We start from the raw sequence: 20,663 nt of genomic DNA, 5'->3' as shown, positions 1-20,663 counted from the left end.
AAATTATAAAATTTTTCACCGGGTCTGATGTACATGGCAATTTTGGTGAGTTTTCGAGTATGTTTAGGGCCTCAAAAACGCGTGTCTTTGTCACGAATAATAATAATAATCCGAGCAGTTCCAATAGGGTCTTCGCACCCTTTTGGGTGCTCGGACCCTAATAATAATAATAATAATCCGAGCAGTTCCAATAGGGTCTTCGCACCCTTTTGGGTGCTCGGACCCTAATTAGAAGTAGTAGTAGTCATATCCCTGGCCCCTATATAACCCAGACCTTAAACCAAGTCTTTACCTTCAAATGGTCTGTGGAGGAAGTAAAAGTAAAATGTATCTGCTTTCCAAAAATGTCCTCACTTTCATGTTCAGGGCCTGAAGTCCCCACAAAGCTACAAGAGTGCAAATAAACAAACACACAGATTAATCAAAAGCACACACACTGTTTTTTGTTTTTCTGTCTACAAAATCAGGAAAGAGAAACCAGGGGATCCACAATGCAGAGTGAAAAAATAGGTCACACACAGTCATGTTGTGTCAGTTTCATTACAACCTGTTTACCAATGAAGCAGCTCTGAACCTAAAGAGACATGAGAGAGAGGGTGAGACCGGAAGTGAGGCGCAGGCAGATATGACATCCTTCCTGTCCTCTTCCTGCGATTGTGTCCCGCTGACATCATAGGAAGTAGGCTGGACGGAGCGTAGCTGCACCTGGGACATTCAGAATGGGCCCACAAACACAGTCTAGGGTTCGGTTAATACCTAGAAGTTATCTCTAAAATTAAAATACCATGCTTATTTATTCAAAAAGCTCCATGAGTTCTGTTAGGGTGAAAATTCTTCCACAAAAATGTATTTTTTCACAACGATATCTATCACTTGAAACCGTGCAGTTTGTCATGTTTTTACTTTAACGTAACTGCCGAAACGTGTAATTTTTAGTTCAAAAGTACTTTGATAAACCTACTGCTGCGTGTAAACTTTAAAGTGATCTCTCTCGTTGTTTGGATCATGCAAGGCTCCATTTCAGGGTGTGTTTGACTTCAGACAGGGGGAAGCGTGGCACATTCTCAGAGCTGACAGGGTCGATGAGCCGAGCAGCAGGGAAGAAAATCAATAGGATCATCACCTTCTCCAAACGGAAACCCCCTTTACCAGGAGAGCCTCCCTCGTCTTCTGGGCACCATGACAACCCACGCTGTGGTGAGGACACTACATGATCGAGTAGCTGTTTGGCTGGTTTGTTCGTTGGTGGATTGTTATTTAAGTGACTGATTGATGATTAGATTCTTTGCCAAAGAGTTTGCAGTGATACATAATTCAAAAAAGTGAGAAAAGCCTATGTAGACAAAAATGTTATGTTGGAAATGATTGTGCATAATATAAAATTGAAATATGACCATTTTTGTGCAGTGCAGACCATAGACTACTTCAATAAAAAAGATTTTGTGGGCAATCTTTAAGTAAATGAATGAAAGAATCACACATTTGGTGCTGTTAATTCTTCTGTGATACCGGTACAGTAGTGGGCTCATCATAACTAATGCCAGTTACACAACTTGGGAACAGTATGTTTAAATTTAGTTTTAATTTTTAATAGAGATCCCAAAGTTCTTCTGTTTGATAAACTGTAAAGATGAAGCCTAAAAATGCTGGTCCAGATTAAATATATCACTTGGTCTGACAATGAGTAAGGTACATTTTCAGGAATAAGCTTTAAAGTTAGTCAGAGTGTATTTAAAGTTGATGTGCAGACTACAAAGGTTAAACTCGACAGATTGACTTCGAGATGTGGTAAGACACTAAACATGCTTGCTGTCTCTTTCTACTCATTGTCGCTAACCCTCTCCACAGGCTACCTCAGTGTGTGTCTGAGCGGCTCTTGGAAGGAGCGCTGGTGCGTGCTGCGAGGCGGAAGTCTGTACCTGCAGAAGGACCCAGGAGACCAGCGGCCCCCCGTCATCGTGGTGCCACTCAAGGGGGCGGAAGTGGTGCCAGGCGGCCTCGGACCCAAACACCCCTTCTCCTTCCGCATCCTGCAGGGAGGCAACGAACTGGCAGCTTTAGAGGTGCAACCGCCAAAGATTTTAAACTCAGTTCAATTGAGATTTATTAATGTAGTGCAAAATTACAGCATAAGTCATCGCAAGGTTATATAGTAAGGTGAAAATCTAACACAGTTATATTATAGAGAGACAAACCCCACATCTAAACAATGCCCTTTGAGCAAACTCCTCCTTCATTTGTAAAGAAAAAAAAAATCCCCTTTAACAGGAGGAAACCTCTGGCAGAACCATGTTCAAGGAGGGCGGACATCTGTCTATTTTTGATCATGGTAAAGAGGAGAGAGAACAGGATGGCGAAGAGAAACAGACAAACAATGCATAAGAAAACAGGAAAACCACTGGAAATGTTGATGAGGCCAGGAACCACTGATAATAAATGCATAGCTTCAGAGCCAGAGAGGACAAAACTATGGGAAAGAGACAATACAAAGTTGTTGACATGTAACTGTGGCATATATTTATATGCCACAACAGATAGGAGGTAAAATTCTAAGAGGATTCAACTTTATTCTCATTTTCCAGACTACAACAAAATGCAGTCTTTGCATCTCCCAGCTTGTCAGGAAGCTGGTGTCAGAGCGGATATAGTTAAGGTCCTTTCTCAAGGGCTCAACAGTGGCAGTTAAGCAGCACTGGGGCTTGAACCTCTCAGCCTTCTGATTAGTAGCCACATCCTTAACTGCAGAGTCACCACTATCCCTCGGAGAGTAAAGGAGAGGAGCGCCGTGCATCAATGGAAGTCTCCCAGCAGCCTGGGCCTTTCGCAGCATAACTAAGAGATGATTCAGGGTCACCTTAGACAGTCCTAACCAAAAGCTTTGTCAAAAGAGAAATGTTTTAAGCCTGATCTTAAAAGTAGACAGAGAATGTCTGCCTCCTGAACCAAAACCGGGAGCTGGTCCCACAACAGGAGCCTGATGACTGAAGACTCTGAGTTCCATTCTGCTTTTGGAAACTCTTAGCACCTGCAGTCTGTGGGCAAAGTGCCCTGTTGGGACAGTATGGTTCAATACGGTCTTTAAGATAAGAGTTTGGTCATTAAGTGCTTTGCATATTAGGAGGAGGATTCTTGATTTTACCTGGAGCTGATATGGGAAAAACTATTGAACTATTATATTTGGCAGAGTAGATTTAATGTAGGCAGACCGATTTGTTTTTAATGGCTCTCTCTTCACATCATCAGAGACACAGACGAGACAGAGAGTCAACATGTGCACGGAGATGCCACACCTACATTTTTGTGGAAATCAAGCAGCTATAATGTGGGCGCATTTGTTTGTGTGTGTGTCCATCAGGCCAGCTGCTCTGAAGATCTTGGCCGCTGGTTGGGTGTTTTGTTTGCAGAGACCGGCAGCGCCACTCTCCCTGAAGAGTTGCACTACGACTACATTGATGTGGACACACTCACCGACATACGGCACGCTGCCAGGCACTCCTTCCTGTGAGTCACTTCCGTACACTTTGAGTACATGCATTGACCAAGGGTTTTCTTATCATAACGTTTAATCCTGAAATACTCCTTTTTGTGTCGGGCTTCTCTTTCCTCTCAGGTGGGCCACGACCACTGCTGCTTCGTCCAGCAATGCCTCGATAGACTCCAGAACTTATGATGAGGTCTATGAAAGCATTGAGGTGAGGAAACATCATCAAACCAGTGATAGCATACAAAATCTTTAAAATTAAAACCACCAAACACAGAGAGGTTTAAAGCTTTCCAAGTCTTAATCTGCTTTTGCTCTTTCTCCTGATCCCTTCTTAACTTTGCAGTATTCATTGCAGATTTACAGAATCTGAATGGACTGAAATTATTTTGTGACTTCTCTCCTTTTTTTAGTTTTTAGACAGCTCCACTTGTTTTCTTAAGATTTATAACAGCATTCTGTATTGTGCTTCACTGGAGCCCCAGTGCTCCTAATGGGGGTGTAAATATTAGAATAACACAATAAGAAGAACACCAAAATATTCACTTTAATTCTTCTTTTATTGCACATTTTAATTTGTTAATGGGCATAAATGTCTCTATATGTCTTTTGTCACGACATGTTAGTAAAAACTCTTTAAATGAACCCTGTAAATTCAGTACATCTACTCGATCTTCCCCGACGCTGCAGGATGGGGATGTGGAGAGCCGAGGAGGCCATGTGAGACGTCACGCCTCCTTCTCAAGCAGGGACTCTGAAAAAACAGAACAGCAGGCTGCCATTAAGAGACACGCCTCCAGTGAGTCTGCCTTCATTTCATAATTCATTAGGTTGGCTACATGAAAATTACATGGGAGAGAAATGTGGCCACAGCTGTCTGGCTTCTCCTCGCCATGATTGCGGTGTTAAGCAAAAGTTTGTCGAGGCGGATAGCTTCGGAAGCTTCTCATTACAAAGCTGCACCAGCACTTGCCATTTCTATTTATGTTTTGTTGTGTTTATTCCTCTCAGATGTAAATCAGTACGGACGCTATGGGAAGACGCGTGCAGAGGAGGATGCCCGGCGATACCTGAGGCAGAAAGAAGAGCTGGAGAGGCAGAAAGAGGACCTGAGAAATGCACTGATTTCCCTCCGCAGGGAGAAGAAGGGGGTGAAGGAGGAGATGAAGAGCGGCACAGGTCGGAGACACATCGCACACGCAGCGCTGTTTAGACTTAAGCTTGGTGGTGGTTACTAATTATGAGTGTGTCTGCAGGTCATGGTGTGGAGAAGCGGTTAGCTGAGCTGGAGACGCTGTGTAAACAGAAAGAGGAGGAGAGGGTAGAACTGGAGCTCAGACTGACAGAAGTCAAAGAAAACCTGAAGAAATCACTGGCTAGAGGAGCACTGGGTCCACCTACTGACAGCAAGATCAGCGCCAAGGTAGGAAGCTACAGCAAAGACACACATTTGTTTTACAGCTCACACTGAAACTCCTGTGTAAGAGTTTTAGAAGTATATTCTGTTACTTGTGGAGTTTTGGCCACTTAAATAGAGTCACATCTTACTGATTTTCTTTCAAATGATATCATAAAACTACCCTGACATTCCTGTGTGTGCACTGAAAGTGTTATCAGTTGCTGTCATTGTTGCGTTTTTTAGACAAGGAGGGACAATAAATCCCAAATTTCAGGAAAAGCTACGATGAAACTTTAGCAGTTTGACAGTTAAAGTGGGTATATTTCAAAATAATAGTCTTTTAGTATGGTGGAAATTTGGTACTAAAAGACAGTAAGTGAAGAAGGTGCCCGCTTGAGTGCTTAAAGCTCACATTAGTCTCAGCTGAACCTTGGAATAGAATTTTACACAGAACATGAACTGTGGATTTGCGTTCAGAAGGGATTTCTCCATAGCCAATATGGACAGTTGGGAGTGTGTTAAAATAGAATTAAAGAATTTCTCATGCTGCATGTTTGCTCGAGCCGACTGTATCAATGCTTCAAATGCTGTTATGTGGCAGAGTTTGTGCTCCAACTCCGCTTTCCAGTGCCAAATCTCAGTATATCGCAATATATCGTTTTGGATCTTCATCCTTTGCTATAAAGGAATGTTTTTTTTAAGGGAAATACTCTTATTCGAGTTCTTACTGAGGACTGTTTCTTGCCTGTGGGCAGTGACCTCCTGCTCCGGTTGCCTAGCAACTTCACAGCTATGATTGCAGGAAGTTACTGCTGCTGGCCAAGAAATAGTCCAGGAAAGTGAAAGAGGATATTTCCCGGGGCGATCCGATAGCTGAGTGGATGGGAGACGTACTACATGGGCACGAACGCCGTCAGCAGTGATTCTCCTTTTCGATTCCCAGCTGGCAGGAGTCCTTACCACATGACTTTTCCCTGCCCAATTTCCCCACATTTCCTGTCTGTCTATTGTTAGTAATAAGAGCTATTACAAGTTTTTCTTGAGTGAAATCTGACACTTACTGTAATTTTTCACACTTTCGTCTGTGTGTATGTTTGTTTGTGTGTGCAGGCGCAGGGCAGCAAGGTTGAAAAGGTTTACAATGAGACTTTACCCGTCAACTCAGCATCTGAACTCCGTAAACGCCCTCCATCTCTTTACGCCTCCTCTAAGGGGAATGTCATGCAGAAGGCAAAGGTAGAGTATGTGCGTATGTAGTGCATATTGTTAAGACGCTAACAATTTGGAGAGCTCTTTTCGTACTGATCATACAACTAGTGTATGTGCTTGTGCAAGGACTCCTCCTCCTCACTTTGTGCTCTCTCTTGGTTTCCAGGAGTGGGAGTCAAAGAAGGGGACCTAAACTGAACACAACCGGATCGACAGATGGATTCTTGGAGAGAAAAAAAAAAACTGAGCCGTGACAGGAGGATGTGTAAAAGGAGAATGTAAGAACAGCAAGAAAAACTGGCACTGAAGAGAGGAAGAAGAGATGGAGGAGGAAGAGGAGGAGGAGGAGGAGGAGGAGGGCGGACTCTGACATATTCTTCCCTCCTCTTATGTAAAGAAAAAATGGGATCTTAGCAAGTCCAAGCAGCACGATGCTGCCTCAACCACTGTAAATAGGACAGACTTGACTGATATACCAGTACAGTATTAACGTGGATCACTATGAACATCACGTTTATGTGTTTGCGTGAGTTTGCATGTGTGTTTACATTTGCACAGGGCTGCAGAAAGTGTGGTTCTTCAGCAATGTGAGTTCAGCGTTACAGCAAGACTTCCTACTTACACCCACTGGTTTTTATTCTTTTTTTTTTTTTTTACTCAACACTTAGAAATGAAAAATGAAAAACTAAAGACATCAATATTATTGTAAATTATCATTACTGATGAGAGAAGTATCTCATGTCTTGTTTTGCATATTTAAACATTTAGGAAACCGTATTGAGTATGACACTGTTCCTGAAACCAATGAGGAAATGTTTATTGTTGCAATGTGAAACGATAGCTTTTGACCATTATATGGGTATTTTTTTTTCATATTTGACTTTTGCACTTTATCTTGTTGTATTTTGTGATTACCTGGATGTCTTGGACATTAACAGCTCTGTCAGCAGATTCATTTGAAGATAAATACCTATGTCACACATGTTGGAGTAAAAAATTACTTTATCAAGAAACTTTGCAAACCAGATTTCTTTTTCCCTACACTGAAGGAGCATCTTTAGTTTGTGGCTCATACTTCCCTTTCAGGATGATCTTACTCTAAGAAAGCAACAATCAAATCAAAGCTCTGAACTACAAGCACCCTCTAGTGGCAAAATTTAATTATAATGCCTGTTTGAACAACCTTGCGTTGTTCATGAGCCACTTATGCAGTTGTTGTATAAGAAATCTAGAATAATTGAGGTATTCCATTTTCTTGTTTTCTGTTCCTATAACTGTCTAGCATTAGCTTGAATTTTTTTTTCCAGCTGCAAGTCGCTCGTCCATTTCCTACACACAGTGCATTATGGGACAAAAGTATCCATAAACAGCATGAATGTGTTATGTTTGAACACATCACATACTGAAAACCTGCTTAGAAACTGGTTTAACCACACAAAGGTGACACTGTATACACTAAAACCATATGAGAAAGCATATTTGAAAATTTAAAAGGGTCAGTTCACAAAAATAACAAACCGAAGTAAAACAAAAACTCTCTTTTTTATCTCTCCCTCTGAGATTTCTGTCTTTTTCAAGTACAATAGAAATTCATGTAATTTATGGTGTAACAGCATTTAGAAACTCAACATGTTCCTGCTAGATAACCCACAAAAGTAGATATGAAAGCATTTTCAAAGGTCTTTACCACAAAAGAAATTCACCTCAGAGGCTGTGATCTCAAAATCCAGGCTAACTTGATCAAAACCAAGCATGCAAATTGTCTTGTGCAATTTGGTTAAACTGACCCTTTAAATACGAACACTTTCTGAACTACTGAGTTGATCTTAACGGCACAACGTCAACAAGGTAGATTAAAAAGCAGACAGTCAAGTTGCTTCTTTAGAAAGAGTTTATTTAGTGCATTTCTAGTTTGTCCACAGCAGGAACCAAAATATTAAGTTAATCTGTGCTCCCGTTGATTCACCAAAGTTCTGGTCCAACACCATTGGTCCACTCATGTTCTGGTGCAATACTATTGGTCCAGTAGTGTTCTAACACCCTCACATTGGTTCACTAGTGTTCTGGTACGACACTATTGGCTCACTAGTGTTCTCTTTTGGTCAGGAACACGTAAGACCAGGGGGGGAAAAAAACGGACCTTCGGCATGCTGCTACTGAGCAGAGGTCCACAAGCTTCCATGCAACAACAAACAAACAAACAGCAAGGGACAACAACAACAAACAGAAAGATAAACAACAGCATTGCTTGTAAGAAGTAAGCATGGAAGCATATACAGTAAACCTTATATTAACCTGCTAAAGCCCTCAGGAGGTTTGTCTGATATACAACAGATCTTAAAAAGGTAAAATCCCCCCCTCCCCAGACACATGCGTGCGCACACACTTGCTCTCGCTTGCCCACGCACACAAACGCACCGACCGCAAGCACGCCATGTACTCAACCTCTCTCGCACACAAACACACACTCACACACAGGCGCACCTGCATGCAAACAAAGGATCAGTCCTCATAAGTGTACAAGGAATACGTTCGTCATTTTTAAAAATATGACTTAACCCCATGAGCTCTGTGTAAACATAGCGTACGGTAGAATAGATAAAGACTTCCTTCCTTCCTTTGTAACTCTCCTTTGTAACTTTCTGGCCACTTGCCTTTTTCGTAGCAGTAACCTAGTGAAGTTAATACTTGGACTCTTTGGTTCTCTGTAACAGTCTGTTTTATCTGACTGTGTGACTGACTGACTTTCTCTATCCCTCGTTTCTTTCTCTCCCTAAACCCCCCCACCCAAAAATTTTTTTTCCTCGATCTGGTTACGACACAGCAGGAAGAGTAGTCGAAAGGGAAGAGATTCACAGGTCCTGTCCCTCTGCAGACGAGAGCAGCAGAGCCAGACGGATTGATTGTCCTTGATTTATTTACATCACAGTCAGTCACAGTGGGCTCCGTTAAGTGGAAGAACACATTCCCGTAATCCTTCCTTTTTCTTTTTATCCTCGCCTCACCCCCTCACCAGCCTGATGTGTGGGCATGTCGGCCTGAGATCTGCGTGTGTGCATGTGTGTGGGTGTGTGTGTGTGTGTGTGTGGGTGTGTGTGTTTGTGTATGTGTTCATGTGTGAGGGGTCGGGGGGCTAGGATAAGTCATTGTTGCTGGGCGACTTCCCTCCGCCGTTAAGTAGGGCCGAAGCGCTGCGACTTTTGGTCGGCGTGCCGCTGCCTGAACGTGAGAGTTCTGTCAGGTCGTGGAGGGAGGGCTCCCTGTACATGGCCACTAGAAACACACACAGAAGCACACACAAGACAAGAATCATTAATTCGCTTATTGGTTTTTGCTCTAACTGAATCACTCAGGTTTGGTATGCACAGCCTTGTTCAGTCAGTTAAGTACATTTAGTTCCCTTGCACAGAGATAACTCAGAGGTTTAATTAATCCTGATTTTATTGTCAGAGAGGATTTCCTGCAGTTTTAAGCTGCACCGTCACACTCCATAAATGTGGATAAATTATATTCTGAAGTCACTGAATGGCAAAAAACATACAATTAAAAAATGGAAAAAAAAAGAAGCAATTTCCCCCCGCCCCTTTAAAACGGATTGCTTTTAGTCACTTCCAAGCAACGGAGACCAGCTGTAATGCAACAGTGACACATTACCTTTTTAAGTTGCAAGCCTTTTAACCAAACAGTTGCCTGGCTGCACACTGAGCAGATAAGGAGCAACATTAACATTTATTTGGAGTCGTGTTTGTGTCCATCTGATGAATGTAAGTCCAATATTCGGTCTCCTTTCAGCTTTGTTTTCCCCTCCACTAACTCCCGAGGGAAATATCTGGCACTTTAGCTGAATTTGTGTGTCTGCCGTTCGGTGCTGGTCAGGCAGTGAGAGCTTTTTAACTGGAAACGACTGCCTGCTGCGTCTAGTAGTTGCAAGAGTCTGATAAAAAAAACAGCCGAGTTGTAGGTCAGACAACCAAAACAATGAGCTGTAAGATACAAAACTGCACTCTAATGCTGGATAATTCTAGATTTATGTTTGTTTTTCCATCTCCTCTAAAGTAATTGAGTCTAAAACGTTTTTTGCATGCCATTGATGACTCATTGGTTGAGACTCTTTGTCTTTCCTAAACTGCCCATATGATTCCTTATCATGTGCCACCTTTTTTATTCTTTCTTTTTACTGCTAAAATTCTGTCACACTGTACTTTCATTTAACATCTCAAGCAAGTACTTTCATCTATTAAAATCATCTACTACAATCTTTTTATATTATCTACAAAACACAGTAAGTCAGTTCAGCAAACATTTTTCCCTGAGAATCTTTTGAGTCAAAATCACCCCGAGATGCATTTTGCATACACGCATGCATTTTCACAATTAGCGTCTTATTTTAGGCAATATTGTTCTACATGAACACACAGAATTTGGATTATCATAGGAGAGTATACAATGTTTTATTCTTATGCTAACTGATTGTTGCATATTCAGTCATGAATATTTAAAGATCCCCTCCAGATGGGTTTTAAGACCTAAAAATACTCTCCTCTGGTTTGTCTGATATCGTTTTCAACAGGAAAGTTCACTAAACTTGTCTCAAATTCTCAAAATTACATCTATGGCTCATCCATCATTCACAAATGCAGAATCTATGAATATGTGACAGTGTTTCATGTTAAAAATTTAACAGTGAGATGGAGAATGTCTTCTGTACCAGTAAATAGTTTCTGCATAATACTTAAAACTGCTATGAACCATGGCTGGCTTCCAAACTTTGTGATGCCAAAAAAAAAAATAAATCATGCTTGGGTGAACATGTGTTGAACTGAAGATTAAGTTGAGCTCAGAGAAACTTCACCCAATAAATGTGAACATGCACACAGCTCACATTATTTTGTACAGTAAAGCTCAAGCATCTCAGAAAAGCACCAACAAAGAAAAACATTTGAGTTCTTTAAAGTTTCTGGATGCCTTAAAACAACTGTTAAACTCCCCTAGTGGTCCTACCTTTGAGCGGTTTCGGTATGAAGTGTGCTGCGGCCTTGTTCTTCTTGACGTGGTTCCCCTTCATGATTCCCCCCTCCTTGTTGAGTCCCAGGTACCAGGCCCGGCCTGAGGCCTGCTGCCGATACAGCATGGAGGAGTAGGTGACGTAGTAGTTCTCAAACACCGACTCCTTGAACTTACACTCTGGGGTAAAATGTTCCTGAGTAGAAAAAAGTGACAGACATTACAATGAATCGCGAAAGAAAGAAGACGAGGAGGTGATGAAGTGGAGGTGGAGGGGTGGGGCTTTAGCTGCAGGAGGAGCGGAGTCACCGAAGGTATGAGTTTGTACTAGAAACACCATTATAAAGCATTCAATCACTCCTCCATATTGCCATCAGTGTGTTCATCCATCAGCTGGCCTGCTCTTTGAATCATTATCTCGTCCAAGCTGTAGTCTCCCAGAACAAACTGCACCAACTTAGGACAGCTGACATTTGCATTTCCTTATGCCTGCGTCTCCATGGCAACCGGCTACTCCCTTGAATACCAACCAGCCCACTGAGAGAAAGATGGTGCCCAGGTTGCCGGGGGAAACAGAAAGATACAGAAAGAGTGCTCTTTCTCTCCATCATCCATTAATCTTGTATGAATTTTGGCTAAGTTTGTGTATGCACGATCCTCTTATTCATTTAGTAAGAAACCTTGGAGGTGCTTGTGTGTGTATCTTCATAAATACTGTGTGTGTTTGTATTCTGCATTTAATATCAGGTGCAAAGATGAGACAAGTGATATCAATGTTATGACTGAAGCCAGCTCCCTCCGAATGACAATGCAAAGCAGCCAGGACTGGACTTGATGGAGCAGATAGTGTGGCGGTATACGTGCTCACAGTGTGGCCGTTATTACATCGAGGTGTGTACAGTTTGGTTTTCTTTTCTATTTCCTCTTTGCTAGTTTTCATCATTTGGTTTTCGCAGCTCTGTTTGGACTGCTGGAAGTGCGTGTTATTTTTGTTGATTCTTTTTTGTTATTGCTTCTCCGCCACCCACCATCAGTGTTCAAGAGCTAAAGTGAGGCACTTAATGCACTGCACTGCAGCCAACACTACCTTCTGACCTGTCTGAAAAAAGAAAAAGTAAATACATATTTGCACAGTGGGGATGTATATCAAGTGGGGGGGCGAGAGATGTGAAAACTAATTTTTGGAGTTGTGTATAAATGGACACAAAGTAATCTCCCTATCAAAGAATGACTGAAGGGAGATAAACAAAAGGAGGCTAGAGGATGATCTGAAATCAATCCTGAGAAGCCACAATATCAGGAGACAGATAAGGGAGGCTCAGACACTGGATTATAACACCCTGTGGCAGCTGAGTCACAAGGCAACACTGTAGTTAAAGTATTGATGTGATGATAGAACAGTAATGAGACTGCTCAGACTGAAAGCTTTTGCTTCATTACTCAACCTGACCCAAAGACGAGATTTTTAGTCTGTAGTGATGATATTGATGGTGACGGCGGTGATGAAGGCGTGTGTGTCTGTGGCGACCTACAGAGGTGTAGAGAAAGCCTTCGTTGTTCATTGCCAGGTAGAGTTTGGTCTGGACACCCTGGATGGCCACCACACGAAGCCCCACTGGGATCAGGTTGAACACAGCTACATATGCACATGAATACACGCACACAACACATGAAGACACACGCAGCAAACAAACATGCAGCAAGGAAAAACAGAGAAAAAATACTCATCAATATCAATGGCATGATGACACCGGGATTTCGCAAAAGAGATGCTATTTTAGAAGGTCAGTCGGGCTCTGAGGTGACTGAATTACAATTTAGCTCCAGGTACAAAGCGTGGGATGAAAAAGGGTAAGAATTAGCAAAAGGCGCGCTGCAAAGCAAGGTTCAGTAAACATCTGAGCGGTGCGAGGACACGTTTGGACAGAAAAAGCCACAGATTTCCTCTATCATGCACATGAAAACGCTCCTGCCAGAGCTACAATTAATGATCCGTTTCATTATCAGCTAGAGTGTTAGCTATTTTCTCCATTCAATCAATCATTCACTCTGTAAAATGTCAGAGGGTGGTGAAAAGTGCCCATCACAACTTCCCACACAGAAAACGATGCCTTCGAATGGCTTTTTGTTTGATTACCAGACCAAAGCCAAAAAATATTCACTTTGCGATGATATAAATAAGAGCAAATCTTACAGCAAAGAAACCGCAATCCGAGAAGGTTTGACAATCTTCTTGATAAGTGACTTCAACGATAATCAAAGCTGCTGTGTAATCAGCTAATTCATCATGCGAGGAATGTTTTAGATGTATTTTTTGGGCTTTGTTTAGGCTTTTTAACGCTGCAAGATTCAAGATGCTCTGGCTCTTTGTGGATTTTACAGCACAAACGGCAAGCTGTCTGGGCTCCACATTCTTCAATGCATGTTTTCACAGAATAAGTAGCTGTAGCAGGGACACAATTATTCCTGACATTTTGATGAGTCAGGCCCTTGTTTAATTATAATCATTTAGCCAACCATGTTCTTTATAATGGCTGCGGTTATATGGAGATGTGGATTACATGGATTATCCATCCAAACCCAGTCATGGGTGACTCGATTCCATGTGGGCAGGCGTTTACATGATGTATACACCATGTAATCATTTCATTAAAAGAACGCGCTTCCGCCGTAGCCGCGTCCTCCTCCATGTACACAACAGTTGGTGGCCTGAGAAGCAGCAGAGATTAATGCGAGATGCTGGCAACACCAACTGTGCACAAGAAGGAGAGTGATTGCCGTCTGAACCACAACAACAGAATTGAATTAGCCGTATCAATCACACGTTGTGGCCTGTGTGTGTGTGTGCTTGTGGGTGTGAAAAACAGAATGAGATATGGGGGGAGGGGGGATCTGTTCACGAGTTCAACATGTCATTATTTCAGAGATCTGAACATTGCACTGTATGTTCTGGGGATATTAATCAATTCCTTTAACCAGGAAGCATTTAACAGAGATAGATTGCTGTGTTGCCATCTGACATTTGGAGGAAAAGCGTGCACCATCTCACTAATTAAATGAACACTTGACATGTTGTTGAGTGACGGCCTGAATTACAAGTTCCTCATCAGACGGATTTCCACAGGGTGAAGTTTGTCATTAAAGTGGATTTAACTGGGTTTGGATGTTAACTCCAAAGTGTGAACATGGGAATTAAATTAAATCACCCCTTGCTTGTTATTAAACCTTCAATATGTTGCAATATTCTCCTGCACAAGGAGGACTATAAAGCTTCACTATGAGTGAGGCTGTAAGAAAGCATGGTGTCAGATGAGCTCTAAAGATGGTGTTTAAAGTACAAATTCCTAAACTAGTTGGAAAGATGCAGCCCAAATACAGTTCTTCTTTTTCAAAAAAAGTGACATTTGAAAAGATTTCCTTTTTTCGTTCATTTTTTTCAAATGTATTAACATACAGAGAAAATCTTTTTACATTCATTTTAAGTTTGTATTTAGAATTGTTAACACTGGAGGGGGATGCTTTTGTCTTTCAGTCTAAAGCTGATTTTAAAGCTGAAAAGACTTGTATCTGTTTTTAACTGAACATTAGCTGTAGTAATTTTTCCAAGCTTCTTACGTTTTTCATATAGAATTAATACTTTTCTTTAACATGCATGTATGATCGGAAGTTTAACATCTTTTGGCTTTGGACTCTTGGGCAGAAAAAAAAAGCACTTGAGACTTTACCTGACCCTCATTTGCATTTCTCTCTATTATCTGACATCTAACAGCCACAATGATTAATCAGTGAGTCAAGAAAATAAGTGGCCGATTAATCGATAATGAAATAATCATTTCTTGCAGCAGCAAGTTGGTTTTTGAAACAACAAATGAGAAAAATGGAGCAGCAGCCTTCATATATGTCCACAGACCAGAGGTAGACTCACCATAGGTGCTGTCTTCATCCTTGGTGCCATCAATTGTGCCATCAGGCTGCATCTGCAGCTGGAAGCCCTGGCGACTGGAAAGCCTGGTCACAATGCCCTTTAACTGGGGCTCTGAGAGGAGAGAAGAGGAGAGAAGAGATACATGAACTGCCTTCATTTCTTATTATACAGTCATGTGATCACATGGATCAAATCCAGCAGTTTCCAGGAAGCCGGAAGTGTCAGAGGAGGAGAAGCTGTTTATATTTCCAATCACTGCTGCTGGAGGGCCCAGTATCGATCACTGACCTCTGAACATTGTAGCTCTCATTAAAATCAGATAATTATCGACAGATGTGGCATGATGGAGTGGTCCAAGCTCTGATCTCAAATAATAGGATTCTGATTTAAGCAGCTTTCACAGATGCTACAACACTTTGCTGCAGGACAACATAAAGTTATTTACAGGAGATGTTTGTGGTGACATGAAATGGGCAGACTAAGCTCTCCGGAGGTTACAAATGATGAAGTGATGAGGAGCCCCGCTTTGTGACGAGAAAAAAAAATGGTGTTGGATGGTGGTGATGATGATGATGCTGGTGGAGAAGATGGTTGAGGTGGTGGTCCTGCTGATGGCTCTCCATGTTCACATCCCCCCCATCACCCCTCAGACCTGGTGGTCGCCTTCTCTTCCGTTTCTTCCTCGATCCAAACAATTTGACGCGCGAGAACACGTTCAGCTTGCTGGGCTTCTCGTTTGCGCCTTTGCTGTTGCTCGGGCTGCCGCTGCCGCGGCACGCGTTCGCCTTCTCCCGCTCCCTCGCCTGCCGCTTCTGGCGGATCAGGGAGCTGGCGATAGCCGCTGCCCGGGACATGTTCCCCCGGTAGAGTGAGACGAGGCTGTGCGTCCCGGTTGGAGAGGGTGTTCGCAAGGCAAAGGCGGTGTGGGGGGGTGGTGTGCGGGGAGGAGGGGGGGTCTACACCACCCACGGCTCAGTTCGCATCACACACCGGCCGATGCAGTCTCGCAGATATCCGTGATTTTAAAGTGCGTCCAGAATCCTCCATCGGTGCGTCCGGGCGCGTCATGGAAGTCGTTAAACAAATCCGGTTACTGTGCCAGTGATTGAGCGTTAACGCCTCACATATCCCCCCCTCCTCCTCCTCCTCCTCCTTCTCCTCCCCAAGGGGTCTGAGTGGCAAAAGCTGTCTGATTCCCCCCTCAGGTGATTCTTCTTTTTCTTCTTCTGAGCGTCCCAAGAGAGCGCGGAGGAGGTGAGGAGGAACCAGTCCCGGGTCCGAGTGGCGAATCAACAGCTTAGGAGGTGCTGTGAACGACACCGGTGGTTGTTGTTGATGATCACTGCAGCTGCTGCTTCCTCTTTTTCTGCTGCTGCTGCTGCTGCTCTGCGCCGCTCCCCCGGCGATGCTCCGCTCCTCGACGCTGTCCGTGACAGAAATGCAGCAACCGGAATGTTTGTCAATGAAACAGCTCGGGGCTGGTTCAGTGGGAAAGGGATCATGATGCAGCCGTGCCGTTCATAAAACTGCTGCAGCCCTGCCCGGCCCGAGGAGGAGGAAGAACGAGGAGGAAGAAGAGGAGGAGGAGGAGGAGGAGGAGAAGGAGGGTGTGTGTGTGGATGTGCGCGTTATGTGTCCGTGTGGGGAGGTGGTGGTTGGAGAGGAAGGGTGAGGGGTGAGGGGGGGTTTGGGCAGCTCTTTCTCATAGGGCACCTGTAGGCAACCCCCACGTGGCATGATATTTACATGTTGCACAGATGTGTGACAGGCAGGGTGATGGAGAGAGAGATGAGGGGGGAGAAGGGGGGGGGGGTATTTAGGAGGAGGAAAATAAACAGTGAAATAAGAGGAGGGGGGAGGAGATGAAATAGACAGGTGAATGAATGAGAGGAGGAATAATGGAAGAAGAAGAAGAAGAGGGGGGGTGGGAGAGAGAGAAAATGAGATATTGAGTGTGTGAGGAGAGTGAGAGAGAAGCTTGTAGAAAATCACCTACAAATGGATTGGAAAAGAGGATGATGAATGAAAGAGGAGGGGGGGAATGAAGAGAGGCAAAGCAGCAAGAGAGACAGAGGGTGGCAGAGAGGAAGGAGAGGAGAAAAAGGGAAATTGCAGACATGAGGAGGTGCTGGGAAATGAAATAAAGAGAAGGAAATAAAGAATTAAATGGTAAATGAAGTGAAGACCTGGTGAGGCTATGAGAGAGAGAGAGAGAGAGAGAGAGAGAGTGAGGGGGAAAGGAGGGGCTCCCCTCTTATTTTGGTGCAGAGGTTCACCACTGCTGAAAGGCTGCAGCATGCAAGAAGGAAGGTGAATATCAGAGGCGCCACTTCGGTTTAGGTGTTGTTTTTTCTACACGTTTTTACATTAGAGCAGAGGCAGGCATCCAGCAGCAATCAGCCACCTCACGCATGTCGACTGGCCGCAGGCAGCCCCCACAGGGAAACAGATGCACAGCTGTCAGAGCCAGATACAGCTGCAATGGCGCATGGCAACTGGTACAGAAGAAGAAGAAGAAGGAGAAGAAGAAGAAGGAGGAGGAGGAGGAAGAGGTGGACAAAGAGCCTCAGCAGTGGAGGTTGCATGTGGCATGTGGCACCTGGCACCCGAAAACAGCAGGCAAGAGCTGGTGCATGCTGTTCCTCCGGATGGGAAAGATAGTGAAAAAAAATAATCGATGGCTGGAGAGAGCGAGAGAGGATGTGGTGAGCCGGTAAACTGCATAACTGAAGAGGAGGCAAACTCAGTAGGCTGCAACCCACTGTGAGAATAATAAGGCAGTAGGTGGAGAAAAGTGACGGACAGAAACTGAGGTCAGGATCTGGTCACTGAGGTGGAGCCTTTAGCCTGCCATTGACTGGGGGGAAGTTCAAGTCACATCCGTGGCCTCCTTGGTTAGGTAAGACCCTTGTAAATGTGCAAGATAAATATAGTTGTAGCCGTGACTGTACAGTTCAACCCACATTCCCTGAGACAACACTTTAGCCTTGACAGATTTCATAAGTAATCTGTAATGTCACCTTGAAAAAAAAAAGAAAACAGTAATGACTGAAAGCCAGGTCTGGTCCTTCATCTTTCTTTCATGAGATCCTTGCTTTAAACCCAACACCACGTGCCCCCTAAAAGCAGCAGCCGTACAAAATCAGAGCAGCATAAAACACATCCGATACAAGGTGATCCCGAGGAGCACAGCCGGTTCCTGCTTTCAGCTTGCCACAGTGGCAAATTTAAATGTAACAGAAAGAAAGGCAGATCAATAAGCAGATCAATAGAAAAGCAATCAAACAAATGAGCAGCCAGACAACACAGTGGGAGGAATTAGAAATGGATTTGTCACTGAGATTAAAAAAAAAATATCCCCTTTAAATAAATGATTAGGCAAAAAATAACTAACAAACTCGAGTGTGTGTGGAATATAAATAGAAGACTGTCCTAATGTGACACACTGATGCAATAACGGAAACAAATGGAAATATCTTAAAGGAGTTTATACATTAGGAGTAGCTGGAGCTGTTCCTTTGATAAGCAAGTGAAGTTCTTGAAGTTGTGGTTGGAGCTCCATAGCGCCTACTAGAGGCAGTTTGGGAATTGTACCAAAAGAAAAAAGGTAAGAGAAGAGAGAGTTGATTATGTCAGAAGAAACTACTGGCTACACTTTCAGCAAATATCCTGCTGCAGCTTGTGTATGTGTGATTCAATGAACGGCAGTTTGAGCAATCAGCAGCAGAAACCCAGCAGCATTTTGTAATATCCACAGGAACTGACCAAAAGCTTCAAAAGCAGCAGTTTAATACACGTCAAGCCTCGAATTTGTCTACTTAAATCATGTCCTGGAACATTTTTTATCAAGGTAAAATTTAACCCTATAGCTCTTAACCCTGAGTTATTTTTTGCTTAATCTTATTGTGAGAGAGAGGAAGATGTAAGAAACTGGCCTGCAGGCCGACATGGATTCTGAGTATAATGGGATTAGTCCGAGTGGAAGGCGCTGAGACTTTTGATTCTGGGGGTCTCAGAGGGGGTTTGTGATAAGTTAAGCCAATAAAACAATTCATTTAACGCTTACAAAAAAAATAAAAGCAGGATGTTGTTTTCTGAATAAACATTGTTTTTCTTAGCTGAAGCTGTGAAATCTGCCCAATAAGTTCAGTGTGTCAGCTCCTGAAATACATTAAATATGGATTTATTCGAAGGGCTGCGAAGGACATAGCAGAATACTATTAGCAGCCAGCATTACGGGGGTATTCATTATAACTGTGTGTATCTGAGTGTTTCTAAAAGCCCGTCATGTGTCGAACAGAAGCAGAAGGGCGCGGCCTCTTTCAGCACCACGGACAGCGCTTCAAGTTGAAACTCGGCTCAAGGCGCACTTTGGCTCAATTTATACCAAAATATTCAAATTGCGTAAAACACAACTCTAGGAAATGCAAAGTTAGACACTTTTGGGATTCGTAGTTAACTGCAGGATCTATCCATAGAGGCCAAACACCAAGCAACATTTCAAAAGTCGCTTCTAAAGACTTTCCTCTGTCATTGAAACTCAACCTCCAACACCTTATTCCCAAAGCGGATCACAAAGTGCAGAGTTGCGCTCATATTCAAACACCTTCTCCTAAGAGTTGTTTTTTTTTTTCTTCACAAAATTGCCATCAGTCGTATTAAATCTCCTCTGTTTCCCTTCTGGTCTTACCTGAGGTGGATCGACGGAGAGGGAAAGTCATGCTGCGCCCGTGGAGCTCCGGAGCCTTGTGCTCATGGCTTTTTTTCGCGCTTCCTGTTGTGCGCCGCTCGACGAAAAGAGGACGAATTACCGAAGTTCAAACCGGAGAATTCTCCACGGCATTGGATCCATTAAGGCCGCGCACGCTGCGTTGACGGGAGATCATTACAGAACATTAGAGGCCATTAAGCCGTTGGAACCGGTCATCAATGATTCATCTCGAGGCCCCGCTGATCTGGCACAATAAGTGAAGGAGGGAGCCAGCAGGCCGGTCCCAAATCCAAGGATCTATCGAGGAAACTGTGTGTGTGTGTGTGTGTGTGTGTGTGTTGGAGTTTGTTGTAGTGTTTCTATGTGTGAGCGAGATCAGAGTGAAGCTGGAGCTCTAGAGGGGGTGCCCAAATCTATATCACTGCACTGGTAAAGTCTCTATTGACCTCCCAGTGACCCCTGACCTTTCAGTAGCCACAAACCATCCAAAAACTAACATATCACTGCAGAAGAAGTTACATGGGCCTCCTGCCACTACTCTTGTCAGTGTCACAGTCTGCAGGTTGATCTTTGTTTGAAAACTATTGTAAGCAGTGCAACTAACTGCTGATCATGTTACCAATTGATTGCTCAGAAAATGTAAAAAAATCTGTCAGTTTCTTGTCCCCACCAACTTCATCTTTTCCACTATCAACACTCCAAAAGCAGCAAATAGTCACAAATGAGAAGCTGGAACTCGCTGCCTACATTTAGGGACTCATGCACAGAACATGCAAAAGACTAAAAATGACATATTGGGTGCCAAATATAGGACAACTGTACGAGCAGTAAGGCATAAGTAAACCCTCAGCTGCATCTAAATGAGGAAAATATCTAAAGAATTACTATTTTCAATATCTGTCACAGACTAAACCGAGATAGTCCACACATAACC

At 43.3% G+C, this 20,663-nt stretch overlaps 2 protein-coding genes across 3 annotated transcripts; one reads left to right on the top strand and one right to left on the bottom strand.

The window, feature by feature from the left end:
* Positions 1 to 982: 982 nt before the first annotated feature.
* Positions 983 to 7,102, top strand: LOC103376161 (actin filament-associated protein 1-like 1; the record flags this gene model as incomplete). Its single annotated transcript, XM_008306528.1, has 9 exons — positions 983 to 1,197; positions 1,849 to 2,063; positions 3,356 to 3,501; positions 3,611 to 3,692; positions 4,172 to 4,280; positions 4,493 to 4,660; positions 4,738 to 4,904; positions 5,991 to 6,116; positions 6,256 to 7,102. Coding segments are annotated over 9 exons (1,255 nt in total), but the record flags the coding sequence as incomplete, so codon positions are not given.
* A 2,063-nt stretch (positions 7,103 to 9,165) lies between these two features.
* On the bottom strand, positions 9,166 to 19,789 carry LOC103376159 (fibroblast growth factor 13-like). 2 transcript variants are annotated; one of them, XM_008306527.1, is made up of 5 exons: positions 19,709 to 19,789; positions 15,019 to 15,129; positions 12,626 to 12,729; positions 11,091 to 11,289; positions 9,166 to 9,362 (listed from the first exon to the last, which is right to left on the bottom strand). In XM_008306527.1, exons 1-5 carry the CDS (start codon positions 19,737 to 19,739, stop codon positions 9,223 to 9,225), a joined length of 585 nt encoding a protein of 194 aa, XP_008304749.1. In that variant the 5' UTR covers positions 19,740 to 19,789; the 3' UTR covers positions 9,166 to 9,222. The 2 variants fall into 2 exon arrangements, with proteins under 2 accessions (XP_008304749.1, XP_008304748.1); XM_008306526.1 differs by lacking the exon at positions 19,709 to 19,789 and adding an exon at positions 15,671 to 15,872.
* Positions 19,790 to 20,663: the final 874 nt, after the last annotated feature.

This window comes from Stegastes partitus, unplaced genomic scaffold (assembly GCF_000690725.1).
Source record: "Stegastes partitus isolate 25-593 unplaced genomic scaffold, Stegastes_partitus-1.0.2 Scaffold3685, whole genome shotgun sequence".
Taxonomy (NCBI): domain Eukaryota; kingdom Metazoa; phylum Chordata; class Actinopteri; family Pomacentridae; genus Stegastes; species Stegastes partitus.
This window is presented reverse-complemented; position numbering and strand designations above follow the sequence as displayed.

Bases quoted from the DNA above. Each gene is read 5' to 3' on its own strand.
- LOC103376159 (XM_008306526.1), bottom strand. From the start codon at position 15,872: ATGTCCCGGGCAGCGGCTATCGCCAGCTCCCTGATCCGCCAGAAGCGG. The intron at 15,130-15,670 runs GTCTGAGGGGTG...CTCTCCTCTCAG, and splicing joins GAAGAGAAGGCGACCACCAG to AGCCCCAGTTAAAGGGCATT. The intron at 12,730-15,018 runs GTGAGTCTACCT...GTGCATATGTAG, and splicing joins GGATGAAGACAGCACCTATG to CTGTGTTCAACCTGATCCCA.